Source organism: Boleophthalmus pectinirostris, unplaced genomic scaffold, assembly GCF_026225935.1.
Source record: "Boleophthalmus pectinirostris isolate CB_2022bp ecotype Guang Dong unplaced genomic scaffold, ASM2622593v1 HiC_scaffold_19, whole genome shotgun sequence".
Lineage (NCBI taxonomy): Eukaryota > Metazoa > Chordata > Actinopteri > Gobiiformes > Gobiidae > Boleophthalmus > Boleophthalmus pectinirostris.
In genome coordinates, this window is record NW_026571140.1 from 15,501,366 (window position 1) to 15,513,862 (window position 12,497).

At 42.0% G+C, this 12,497-nt stretch overlaps 2 protein-coding genes and 1 non-coding gene across 3 annotated transcripts; all 3 read left to right on the plus strand.

The window, feature by feature from the left end:
- The first annotated feature begins 364 nt into the window (after positions 1–364).
- Positions 365–4,671, plus strand: dnaja2a (DnaJ heat shock protein family (Hsp40) member A2a). The gene is made up of 9 exons (XM_020941363.2): positions 365–524; positions 1,650–1,709; positions 1,981–2,213; positions 2,289–2,369; positions 2,442–2,575; positions 2,658–2,854; positions 3,044–3,188; positions 3,269–3,396; positions 3,470–4,671. Exons 1-9 carry the CDS (start codon positions 447–449, stop codon positions 3,653–3,655), a joined length of 1,242 nt encoding a protein of 413 aa, XP_020797022.1. The 5' UTR covers positions 365–446; the 3' UTR covers positions 3,656–4,671.
- Positions 4,672–5,303: 632 nt separating this feature from the next.
- Positions 5,304–5,377, plus strand: trnat-agu (transfer RNA threonine (anticodon AGU)). The gene has a single exon. It is a non-coding gene; the product is annotated as a tRNA-Thr (tRNA).
- Positions 5,378–6,013: 636 nt separating this feature from the next.
- On the plus strand, positions 6,014–12,451 carry lrp3 (low density lipoprotein receptor-related protein 3). The gene is made up of 7 exons (XM_020941500.2): positions 6,014–6,237; positions 7,407–7,545; positions 7,626–7,831; positions 7,937–8,553; positions 8,841–9,313; positions 9,451–9,583; positions 10,014–12,451. The coding sequence occupies exons 1-7, from the start codon at positions 6,177–6,179 to the stop codon at positions 10,740–10,742; spliced, it is 2,358 nt and encodes a 785-aa protein (XP_020797159.1). The 5' UTR covers positions 6,014–6,176; the 3' UTR covers positions 10,743–12,451.
- The last annotated feature ends 46 nt before the right edge of the window (positions 12,452–12,497 follow it).

A 12,497-nucleotide genomic window follows, 5' to 3' on the forward strand; every position in this document is an offset into this window, starting at 1 on the left:
AGTCAGTATAGTAATATTTTCTTTGTGTTTTGATCATTTTTAAGCAACTTTCTATATTTTACCCTAAACAAATAAGAATTTGTGCCTCTCTTTACTGTTCAGATTGCATCAGTACTCTTTGTATCAGATTAGTCAAAAATAGGGACACCTGGGAAATTTTTTGTATAAAACTGGGACAAAACACTGGTTTTGGATAAATCTGCTGGGACAGGGGACAGAGGGCTCAAAATAGGGACTGTCCCGGGTGAATAGGGACGTCTGGTCAGCCTATGAAAAGAAGATAATCTACCCGAGACAGAAGTGTACTGTCATACCCCAGTTGATCCACGCGGTGGCGGTGGCGCGCAGGGTGAAGCGGAACAGGGTGGTCCGCAGAGCACGGGTGAAACGCCGGCTCCTTCTCTTTGTCCATTCACCTCCCGCTGAACAACATCCACAGCAGCTCCATGGCCAATCCCGTCGATACGAAACTCTACGACCTCCTTGGAGTGTCCCCATCAGCTACCGAAAATGAACTCAAGAAGGTAAGCCACCCAAGTAAACATCGGGTTAGTTTTTTTGGCGTTTTGTCGCTAACGTGCTACAATCAGGAAATGAGCTGGTGTGCGTAGGCAGCTAATGCTAGGTGTGAGGAGCCGAGCTAACCGGTAAAACCATGGCTCAAACAGCCGCGATCTCGTTGAGAATGAAAGGGATTTGAACTTTTCTTTGAATGAAATGACACGTAAACTACCCCAAGAATAATAAGTTAAATAGATAACTACACATCACTCGCCTCTAGTGTGAAAATGTCTCCCAAATGAACGACCTCGCGTTTGCTGGTGATGTTACGTTGCCATGAAACGCGAGGTGAAGTAACCACTAAAGCTAAGTCTATCGCTGACTTATTTTAACTGATTTCATTTTAACGTTTTTTATTCTCATCAACGACAATGAAATGAAGATTGGTTAGTTTCACTGGCGTTGGCTTTTCATAACGTCAAATGAAATCGCATTAAATATGTGGTATCTGGCCCACAGTATGCGTCTTGGAGAGGTTTGCTAGCACCTGAGCTCAAACTTAAGAAGGGATGTAGTTTTTAATATCGTTAACGAGTTATTATCTTAACTTAGATGACCTGCGCGATGCCTCATTATTTAATGGTTACTATTAATTATATTTAATTTATATACAAGTCATCCTGATGTACCAATTTTCTCCCCGTAGCTCAAGCCTCAGTCTTTCTCAGTTAAAAATGTGTATGTAGATTGCTGAATTGTGAGTAACATGACTTTGTTTATCTCTGTTTTATCTCTGTAGATACTTTTTTATCAGCTGAACAGTCTTTGCGTTAAAATACAGTAGTGGCTAATGTTAGCGTTAGCTGTTTATGCTTATCTAGCGAGACGTTTCGACAGGCAATGATTAGTGTTAGCTTATTTATTACTTTGACGAGATGACTTGATTTTATTACAATATGTTACGTTTTTTCCCGTCACGTTAAACTGTGTGTAGGATGTGTGTTGTGTAGTGTTTTGCCGGTGGGTTCTGTTTCTGGTTTGGGCACGTGTGGTTGCGTAAGGACCGAAGGGGCCGCTGTGGGGAATGTTCATTATCTTGTTTGTTAACATTGTCATAGGCTAAACGCACTGTGCTTCTCTTCTTGCAGGCATACCGAAAACTGGCAAAGGAGTATCACCCTGACAAAAACCCAAATGCTGGTGACAAGGTAAAAAATATGTATTGTTTATTAAATGTTTTTTGTATGCAGTATGTGAATGTAAACATATTTGTAATAACATTTAATTCAAATGGCCATGTTTCACCTTACTAATCAGTTAACTCGGTTCTATCAAGGTAAAAGATGAAGATGTCCATAATGTGATTTAGTTCCATTCACTTTCATCTAACCCAAGTGTTATACTATTCTGACTAATGTAAACATTCTAGTGTGATACACTTTTGATCTGACCATTTCATTTTGCTATGTTTTACTTTAGTTCAAAGAAATCAGCTTTGCCTATGAGGTCTTAACAAACCCTGAAAAGAGAGACCTTTACGACCGCTATGGGGAGCAGGGTCTGCGGGAAGGAGGAGGAGGTGGTCCTGGGATGGATGACATCTTCTCCCACATTTTTGGTGGTGGGCTTTTTGGCCATCCCTTCATGGGAGGCCATAGCCGCAGCCGTAACGGTGGCCGTCGGAGAGGGGAGGATATGGTTCACCCACTTAAGTATGACATTCTCATGCCCAAGATTATTCTTAGAATATTTGAAATATAGTGCTTTAATCTTGACTCCTTTTACAGAGTGTCACTGGAGGACCTCTACAATGGGAAAACAACCAAATTACAGCTTAGCAAGAATGTACTATGTAGCTCTTGTAATGGGTGAGTTTTTGTTATGATGTTGTAGGTATTATATAAAATTTGCAACACCTTTTAATTTGAGTTTGTGTTTAGGCAAGGGGGTAAGACGGGTGCTGTCCAAAAATGTTCAACGTGTAGGGGGCGTGGTATGCGTGTTATGATTCGGCAACTGGCACCAGGGATGGTCCAACAGATGCAGTCTGTGTGTACTGACTGTAATGGCGAAGGTAAGCATAATGACTGACATCAGGTTTCCCAAAGTTGATTTCCTCGTACTAGATGGAACATGTGTCACACTCTAATGTTCAGGTGAAGTCATCAGTGAGAAGGATCGCTGTAAAAAGTGTGAGGGCAAGAAGGTTGTGAAGGAGGTGAAGATTCTGGAGGTCCATGTGGACAAGGGCATGAAGCATGGGCAGAAAATAACATTTGGAGGTGAAGCTGACCAGGCACCAGGAGTTGAGCCTGGGGATATAGTTCTGGTGCTGCAGGAAAAGGAGCACGAGGTATGTGGCTAATAAGCTGAATCATTTGACCTTTGTATTGTGAAATCAGAAGTAGCTGAAATGCCCTTCTATTGTCTATCATGGGCATAAACTTCAGTCAGTCCTTTTATTGACAGTTGATTGTGATCAATTGGCATTATTTATTTAACATTTTTTGTATTAATATTTTGTTGTAATTGTTTTATCCAGACTTTTAAGAGAGAGGGCAATGACTTGTCTATGAACTATAAACTTGGCCTTGTGGAGGCGCTGTGCGGCTTCCAATTCATGTTGAAACATTTAGATGGAAGACAGATAGTTGTGAAGTATCCCGCTGGCAAAGTCATTGAACCTGGTAAGCTTGTTTACATGTTTGGTAAGTAGTTGTTTGTCAACAAAACATACTAAAATGTCAACTCTCCTGTCATGTTCCAGGCTCAGTAAGAGTAGTACGAGGAGAAGGTATGCCACAGTATCGCAACCCCTTTGAAAAGGGAGATCTGTATATCAAGTTTGAAGTTCAGTTCCCCAGCAACAACTGGATAAGCCCAGAGAAACTTCAGGTTTGTCACACTACCGCATTGCTCTTAATGTAGATTGCTGTAACTTCTAAATCATGATTTAATGTTATTGCAGGAGTTGGAGGACATGCTCCCATCAAGGCCAGAGCCTCCCATCATCACTGGAGACACAGAAGAGGTAGACCTGGAGGACTATGATGCCAGTCAGAGCTCATCGTCATCCCGCAGAGAGGCTTATAATGACAGCTCTGATGAAGAGGGTGGCCCTCATGGCCATGGGGTACAGTGTGCCCACCAGTAGGCCCAGTCACAACCCACCCACTTTTCATCATGTATTAAGTAAGCAAGGTGGATCGTCAAAGGGCACCAGGTTCCTCAGACTCATGTCAGACATTCTCTTGGCACCTGGTGTGTCCATGTCACTCGTGTTTGTGTAGGTTTGATCTTTGTCTGAGGAAAACTCAGTGGAGCATCTGTTGGACTCTTTCTGAAAACTGCACTCTAAACACATTAGACACTAGTTTGGGTGTAGACCTATATACATATTTAAATTAAATTGCTTCATTGAATTCTGGATGTTGATAGATCCCTCACTTTTTATTTTAAATGAAAATTAGTTGAAGAAAGAAGCCTGTTTGCTAAGTGTGTGGTTTGCATATTGTTTTCATAGTATTTTCAATAATTAATTTAAGTAACCAATGTATATACACAAAAACATGCAGCGGAGCACTCGGGCCACACAAAGATAACCATAACATTTCAACATATTAACCTTTTTCAATCACAAAGACTGTAACAATAAGTAGTTATTAGTAATATTAGTTTTGACTAATCTTTTTGTCCTTGATTTGTTGTGGCAATATTTAACTTTATTCATATAGTTAAATTTGCTCTCATTTTAATTTACCCTTTAGTGTATAATGTTATTTAGTTGTCTTTGTGTGGCCCTAGCCTAAACTTCAAAAAAACAATGTGAAGTACATTCTGGACATATTCAAGCTGCACCACTTAAGATGTTTCTGATTTTTACTGCTTCATTTTCTTTATACATTTTTACTTGTTTCACATTTCTTTTATATTTTAATTGAACCATAAATTGTTATGTGTATATCAAAGCCTATTAATACTTAAATCAGCTGTTGTATTTAAAGCTGTGTAAATTGAGAGAAGAGAAATAAAAGTGAAATAAATAATTGCTTGTATCTGCTGAGACCATCTGCGTGTAAAAGCTTGGTCCCTGCTGATGTTCATTATCAAAAAAGAACACCTCTTACAAATCTGTATGAAACTGGTGAATTCAATAAACCATGAAAATATTGTAAGAAGCATTTATTATAATAAGATGATTGGTAGTTTTTAGATTCTATAATGTGACTGTCATATTCCCAGATAGGAGGCAAGAGCAATTTTTCTTATAACACTGAAATATCCTAAAGGCAAATTCATAAATGTTGAACCTGATAATTTCCATTATTGACTGGACCTAAAAACTTGCAAAAATAGAACTGTCCCCATTTGTATCAAATGATGTGTTGGCATCATTACAACATTCAGGCACATGATTTTCATTTGACAGAACAGAAATACAACCATGGTTCTATTAAAATAACAAGGAGCTTTAGTAACTTGAAAGAGCTTCATCATGTAAGACATTATAGCAAATGCCTATCTCTCAACAAGAAAACTGCTATCATACATTCAGTGGTGTGGTGATTGAATCAGGGGACCTTTGAGGTAAAAAACAAAAAAAACTAACTCATAGCCTGCCCCTGACAATGAAAAGTAAAATATTCAGCTTTTTACCTGGATGGCCTATACAAAATAAGGAACTTCAAAAAAAGCCTTTTGACGTACACAGAATTATTTTCTTTTTTCCATCCTCTTCTTAAAACGTTTCATTGACCGATTTGGTGCATATTATAAAATTTACTGTACGCGTCGTCATCAGTGGCGCCGTGGCTTAGTTGGTTAAAGCGCCTGTCTAGTAAACAGGAGATCCTGGGTTCGAATCCCAGCGGTGCCTTTTGTACTGTCCGGTTTATTGATGCAGGCAATAACACTCACCGTGAGCGCATACATTCAGTTATTTGTTATAATTTTTAATTTAAAGTGCATGGTTGATTTTGACCTGCCCAGAAAACAAATATGACATGGCCTAGAGCCTTTGTAATGCACAACTATAACCACGTGGTGGCAGTCCAGTGTAAAAATGATCATGGGAACAGCAAAAGGTGCTGTGCAGGTTTATATTAATCAGTAAAAACAAAGTAAATAAATACAAATTAAATAAACAAAAACGGGCATCACTGTGAGTTTGTAATTGCAATTTACATGCTTGGATAAATACAATTCAGAATATGAAGAAAAGATCAGCGCATGGATCAGCGCAGCACAAACGGAAGAAACAAAAGTAGGTTTGTAAAATAAGACTCATCTAAATGATTTTTTTTCTACCCGCTTCTTCACTTTTGCAAACTGTATATAACCAACGTTGAATCCTGGTATATAGGCTATAGAAGCTGCTTCTAAATAACCTATTATCATCCTGAGAATTGTTTCACACACTGGACAGAAATAAACATAGCACAATAGCCCCCAGATCCAGCTTTTATTATGAAGGCGAGCCCCGCATATTGCCGCTAGCTTACTGTAAGGAAAACGAGCTACCGCTGCAAGAAACAATGGTTTTTCGTAAAAGCGTATCCTCCGTTCTTCGCTGTATGGATGGACGAAAAAAGACATAGATGCCAGCTCTTTTGTGGCTACCCATGTGGAGCAAACAGAACCGAGCCAGATAATAGCCGCCAAGTCCCCGGCGGACAATGGGACTTTTGAAGGCGCTTCTCGGACTGCTGTGGTTCCGCTCCGCTCTGATCTATGCAGGTGAGCTTGGACAACAACCACAATGCTGAGATTTAACCACCGTGTACCATGTCCGTGTGTGTGCTAGTGCAATTCACTTATTAAACCGATATTTTCAGCGGATAAATTCTCTATTATCCATAATTTCTTTCTTTGTAAGGGTATGATGCTGGAGGAGAGAGCTTTAACACTAAACCTCACACCCTAGCAGTGCGACTTATTTACCTGCTCGTTTCTTGTGTGTCCTGTTAATAACAAGGCGATACAGCGGAACAGGGCCATCTTTTTTAGCGTCATTAGTTGCACTGAAAAGATGAAGCGATCAGAGCACCATTGAAACCAGCGGAGCTATCGATCTGTGGTGGCTAAACGATCAGGGTTAGTGTGGAAACATGGATGCTCTTTCACAAATGTGGTGCTATCAGCATTACATCACTGCTTCACTGCAGTCAGACAGCCCTCTCTCTCTCGGTACCCCCATACCCAAAAAATACATGCTCTGGTTCATATTTTACCCACTAGAGAAACAGTACAGAGAAACTGTAGTAAACATTAAAACATAATTTTCCAAGCGATATTTATTGACATTGAGAAGATCTAGGTGGTAGTATGTGGGAAGGTTAATAAATTGGACATAAACAGAAAGTAGCCTTCACTGTGTGTGTATTTATTTATTTACAGAATTCATCATAAAACTTGTGTGATGGAATTACATTTGACACTCATGGCTTTTCAAAAAATGCCTGGTTTTAGTGCAGCTGCAAAAGATGTAGACCTGTCCTCAAACCTGCCTTAATGCACACTGCTGCTTGTGTTGCTTAAATCAATACCCATCACAGCCTTGGAATGCTTTCTTCCGCTGCCCCCAAACTTCCACTCACCTCTAATTTACCTTATATCTTATGCACAAACAATGGCAAGGTAATATTTAAATTTTTGTTGGGGTATCTACCTTCCACTTTGTTTCTTGTTTTCCCAATCTCCATCTCATTCTGTGTGTTGTTCCCTTGAGCAATGTTGTGATGTAGTTGCCCCGGTTGCCAATGTAACTGCTGCCAACTATACCCCCATGGGATCTGCTCTCAACTAAGGGCCAATTCTGAGGACACTGGGCTTTTAGACTAAACTATAAATCATTTGTCAGTGGTTTTATGAGTCATGAATAATGTTTATACGTGGTTTTTTTTCAGCTGGCTGCAGTGAGCGAGTAGAGGTCCACACCGAGCGGAGGGGGGTCATTTACAGTCCGTCATGGCCTTTAAACTACCCCTCTGGAGTCAATTGCAGCTGGCACATCCAGGGAGGTCAGGGCGAGGTCATCACCATCAGGTAACTGTACGCTGAAAGCATGCTGCATTGTGGCAGTATTTGTTTCCTGATTCTAACTTTCTAATGTTGTTTGTGTGTAGTTTTCGTAACTTTGACCTGGCTGAGTCTGAGCGGTGTTCAGGTGACTGGCTGGCACTGACTCCAACATGGGAAGGAGAATCAAGGCTTTGTGGTGCTGTGCTGCCTCCACCATTCATCTCCACCAGGGGGCGTGTTTGGGTCTCCTTTCACTCTCAGGCAAACAGCTCAGGGCAATCCCAAGGCTTCCGGCTCTCCTATATCAGAGGTACTTTATCATTATGATGACTATGTTTAAAAGTATGAAATGTAAAAGCAGAATCATCTGAATTGCATGCTATTTCTTAATTGTTTTGTTTTTCCTCACCTAAAGGTCGCCTTGGCCAGAGCAGCTGCCAGTCGGATGAGTTCCTGTGTGGGAATGGGAAGTGTCTTCCTCGGTCGTGGAGGTGTAATGGTCAGGATGAATGTGGAGATGCTACAGATGAGCGCAGCTGCACCCCTCCTCCTACACAATCCCAGTTTGGACTTTGCCCTTTTAACTCTGTTCCATGCACTCAAGCCCAGTCCACACGCTGCCTACCAGCATCTGTGCGCTGCAATGGTTTTCCAAACTGCCCGGATGGCACAGATGAGCGGGGCTGTCCTGACACTACATGTGGTAAACGTCTGGGGAACTTCTATGGCACTTTTGCCTCTCCAGACTTTTTTCGTCCCAACAGAAGCACAGCGGCAGAGCTGAGGTGCTCGTGGCTCTTGGACACTCAGGACCCCAAACCCATAGTGCTGCAGCTGGATCTGCAGCTGGGCCCAGGGGACTCCCTGCATGTGTACGACGGGCTGTTACAGCGCGCAGAGCACCTCCTGCAGGTGCTGTCCTATCACAACAACAGACGGCCCGCTCTGTTGGAGTCCAGCCGTGGACAGATGAGTGTCATGTACCTGGCACAGCCACACAGCCCTGGACACGGGTTCAACGCAACGTACCAGGTGCACCTCTGTTCTTAGGTACCAGAGCCACCAGAGCCACATACTACATATATGTCATTGTGTAAAATAACATAATTTCAAAACTAAATAATACTGCATTTGCGTTGTCTACTTAACCTCTCTACCACAACAATCCTAACATTTCAAGTGTATATGAACCACTCAATTTCATTAAATTCAGTAAACATTCATCCTCATGAAGTAATGTTTTTGTGCTTCTGGTGACTTTGGCTTATTTTCATGTTAGGCACGACCTAATATTGACTTTCCCTGTCTCCATTCTGAAGGTCAAAGGCTATTGCTTCCCAGGGGAACGCCCCTGTGGTAGTGATCAGGGTTGCTACTCAGAGCGTCAGCGCTGTGATGGCTACTGGCACTGCCCATCAGGACGTGACGAAGAAGGCTGCCCCATCTGCCCTGCGGGGGAGTTTCCCTGTGAGGGCAACAGCGGGGTGTGTTACCCAGCCACTGAACGGTGCAACAACCAGAAGCGCTGTCCAGATGGCTCAGATGAAAAGAACTGCTATGAGTGCCAACCAGGAAACTTCCACTGTGGAACAAACCTGTGCATCTTTGAGACGTGGCGCTGTGATGGTCAGGAGGACTGCTTAGACGGCAGTGACGAGAGGGACTGCATGGCTGCTGTGCCCAGAAAAGTGATCACAGCGGCCCTCATCGGGAGCCTGGTCTGCAGCCTCCTGCTTGTCATTGCTCTGGGCTGTGCGCTCAAGCTGCACTCACTTAGGAACAGAGAGTACAGGTTGGTCCACCTCACCATTTCTTTGTTTTTCATAATTTTTCATGTTCTAGGTAATTCCATTTTAAAGTTTTAAAGTCCTGTATATGTAAATGTGAGTGAAAAAGGGTCCTGTCCTTGTTTTATTCTTTGCACTTTAGGTCATTTGAAACTCAGATGACACGAATGGAGGCAGAGTTTGTTCAGAGAGAGGCTCCTCCCTCTTATGGGCAGCTGATTGCTCAAGGCCTCATCCCTCCAGTTGATGATTTTCCAGTGTATAATCCCTCTCAGGTAAAACTGTTTCTGTTCAAAGTTTTTTAATGTTAAATTATTCCAGTATTAAACGGAGGACCAGGTACAGCTTGGCCTTTTCAAATTTGCGTATTTTTCTGTGGATTAGTTTAAACCGGCTGTGCCCTGTTCTCTCACAGGTGGCACTAGTGGGTGGTTTGCATTTGTTCAGTAGACATGCCAACAGATTATGTACAGTACAAAAGCTGCACAAATATGACAATACAGGCCTGTAGATGTAACTGGCAAAATTATACTTATACAGTCTATAATCACACTATTTACGGACTGCAAATCATTCACATGATAGTGTGAACTCTGTTGCAGAAGTTCAGACTCCAACAAGCCTTGAACGTGTGAATATTTTTTCTTACTTTCCTTACCTTTATGTAGATTTTGCTATAATTGTATTTTCTTTCCTCTGCTGTAGGCATCTGTGCTGCAGAATCTGCGGTTAGCTATGCGGCGGCAGATGAGACGCCACTCCTCGCGCCGCTCGTCTTCTTCCACATCCCGGCGGCGTCTGGGACACCTGTGGACTCGTATCAGAGGCCACGCCCCTCTGCTGGACTCCCCTGGACCCCCCCAGATAACACTAGGGCTGCACAGCTATAGGACTGCATCTGACCCCCGTGTCCCAACTGGATTTGGTGATGAGACGGCTGTGATGTCACACTCCTGTTGCCATGACGACCTCAACCTCCAGCCCTGTATGTCTGAAAGCCCACTGTCGTCTCTGTCCCCACAGTCCCAGACAGTGGACAGTCCAGGCGAGGAAGTGTTCAGAAGCAGGGGTACACATTCTGAGCCCCCCACCCCGGGATATAGTGAGCCCTCAGCCCTCTGTGGCCCTGTCCTCACCCCACAGGAACCTACCGCACCCCCACACCCGCGGGTCTCCAGAAAACTTGTGCTGGAGCTGGCAGTGAATCTTAAAGGAGTGGCAGTCAGGCGCTACTCCCCCCTGGGACCCCTGTCTCCACTGTCACCTGTGGTTTTCCCTAGTGGCTCTCGAACTCCCACAGCCCAGCCAGAGTCCGATCCCTCACAGGGCAGCCCCTCGGACTCAGACTTAACCCCAGAAGTGCCAAACAGAGGAATGAAACCATGCAAAAAAAGAGGAGACAGGAGCCGTGCTGCCAGAGCAGGATTCTCCTGAGAGAGGCCACTGTCCTATTTCTGGACCATCCTCTTTTTAATATGATGCAGTATGTGTTCTGCTGCACTGACCTTGTACTGTCTACTAGACTAGACAGCAGAGCAGTTCCTCAGCCATCCACAAGGAGGCACACTAGTGACATAAAGCTGGATCCAGGCAACATAAACGTTCATATTTTAGTAAAATGAATGATGAGATAATCTTGAAATACAACCAGCATTTATGGTTCTCATAGCTTAAATCACAACAGCTAAAATGTCCAACTCATTTCTCACAATGGCTTTGTGACATTTCCCAGAGCCAGTGTGCACCGCTTTAACTGTGAGCCATAAAACCCTGTGCACTGCAGATCAGTGATTGACTTGCCCTTATCCAACATCTTTTAGTTCAGTAATTTATTATGAATTCTTGTCAGTCCATATCTTTTGAAAAGGAAAACATTGAAACTTAGGGACATCACCATTGCTGTGGATTTTTATATGTCTCGACTGATTCAAAGACCTCTATTTTTGTGAGTACTTGCTGAAATGATGTGATCCCACTTCCCTCTTTCTGCCTTTGCCAATCAAGCTTTACTGGATCGCTTGATGCTTTTTTTATACAACTCACCCATCCAAGATACTGCTGCTGTTTTCCTTTTTCCATGCCATTGTGGGATGAAGAATGTACCAGTCTGTTTGATTTGAAGACATTTAACAGAACACTGCAGCCTGTCAGCCTCATATCACCTGCCAGTGTCCTGCTGCCCTGTTGCCTCGATCTTTATTTAAAAGCTAAATGTGCCATGCATTCTTTTATCAGCTGCTACACGTGCCATTAGAAATATGTATTCATGATTCTATTGTAGCCATAGAATTAGGTCCTTTCTTCCTTTATCATTTTGCAGCTGCTTATTATCTTTGTACAGATTATGCCTTAATGTCTTGCGTTTTTGCTGTAAAAGTCGACAGGTGCATTTATTGCAGTGCACTTGTTAAAATTCCTAAATGACTTTGTTTGCATATTTGCTCAGACTAAAACGAAGTCCGCCGCTGTATCAAGAATCTCTGGGATTGTTATGATAAGAAAGTATGTGTTTAAAACAAAAAAAAGTCTAATAGTCCACACTGTTTGTTCAGGTGTTGACCGTGAAAATGCCATAAGCTGTTTTGGTTGAAGTGCTCTTTGTTACTCATCAGTTGGAACAAGGTTAGCACTTCTCATTTCACTGTAGCCACACCACTGGAATCACTGTTGATCCAGTTCTATCTGGTTACACAATACTTTGATCTAACAACTCACCATTAAATGTAATATTTTCATAAGGCCCCCAAAATCATTTTAGATAGCAAAATACAAAGCTATACATTTAACTCCGTAATCAAAGCATTAAATATATAGGTAAATCAAAATATTTGACAAATATCAGCAATTTCCATAGTTCAGATTCATGTGAACAAAATCAAAACTAAATGTAAACAATTTCATAAAAACAACAGAAAATGGTTAATGGAAAATTGGTAAAATCATTATCTGTGTCTAGCCTACTAAATTACTGATATAGCCTACATGTTAAACAGTTATAATTTATTGAATTGCATCTCATACTAAATTCATTTTAAATCAAAAAGTAAGTTTGTAAGTTTGAGCTGTTGTATATTTTGTGATGCCATCATGACATTAACTCACTGTGCAGCCTTCAGTTTCATGTGCTGTATTTTGTGCTTTGAATAAACATAATTTCTGTTACAGTATGTTTCAATGAATGAAAATACT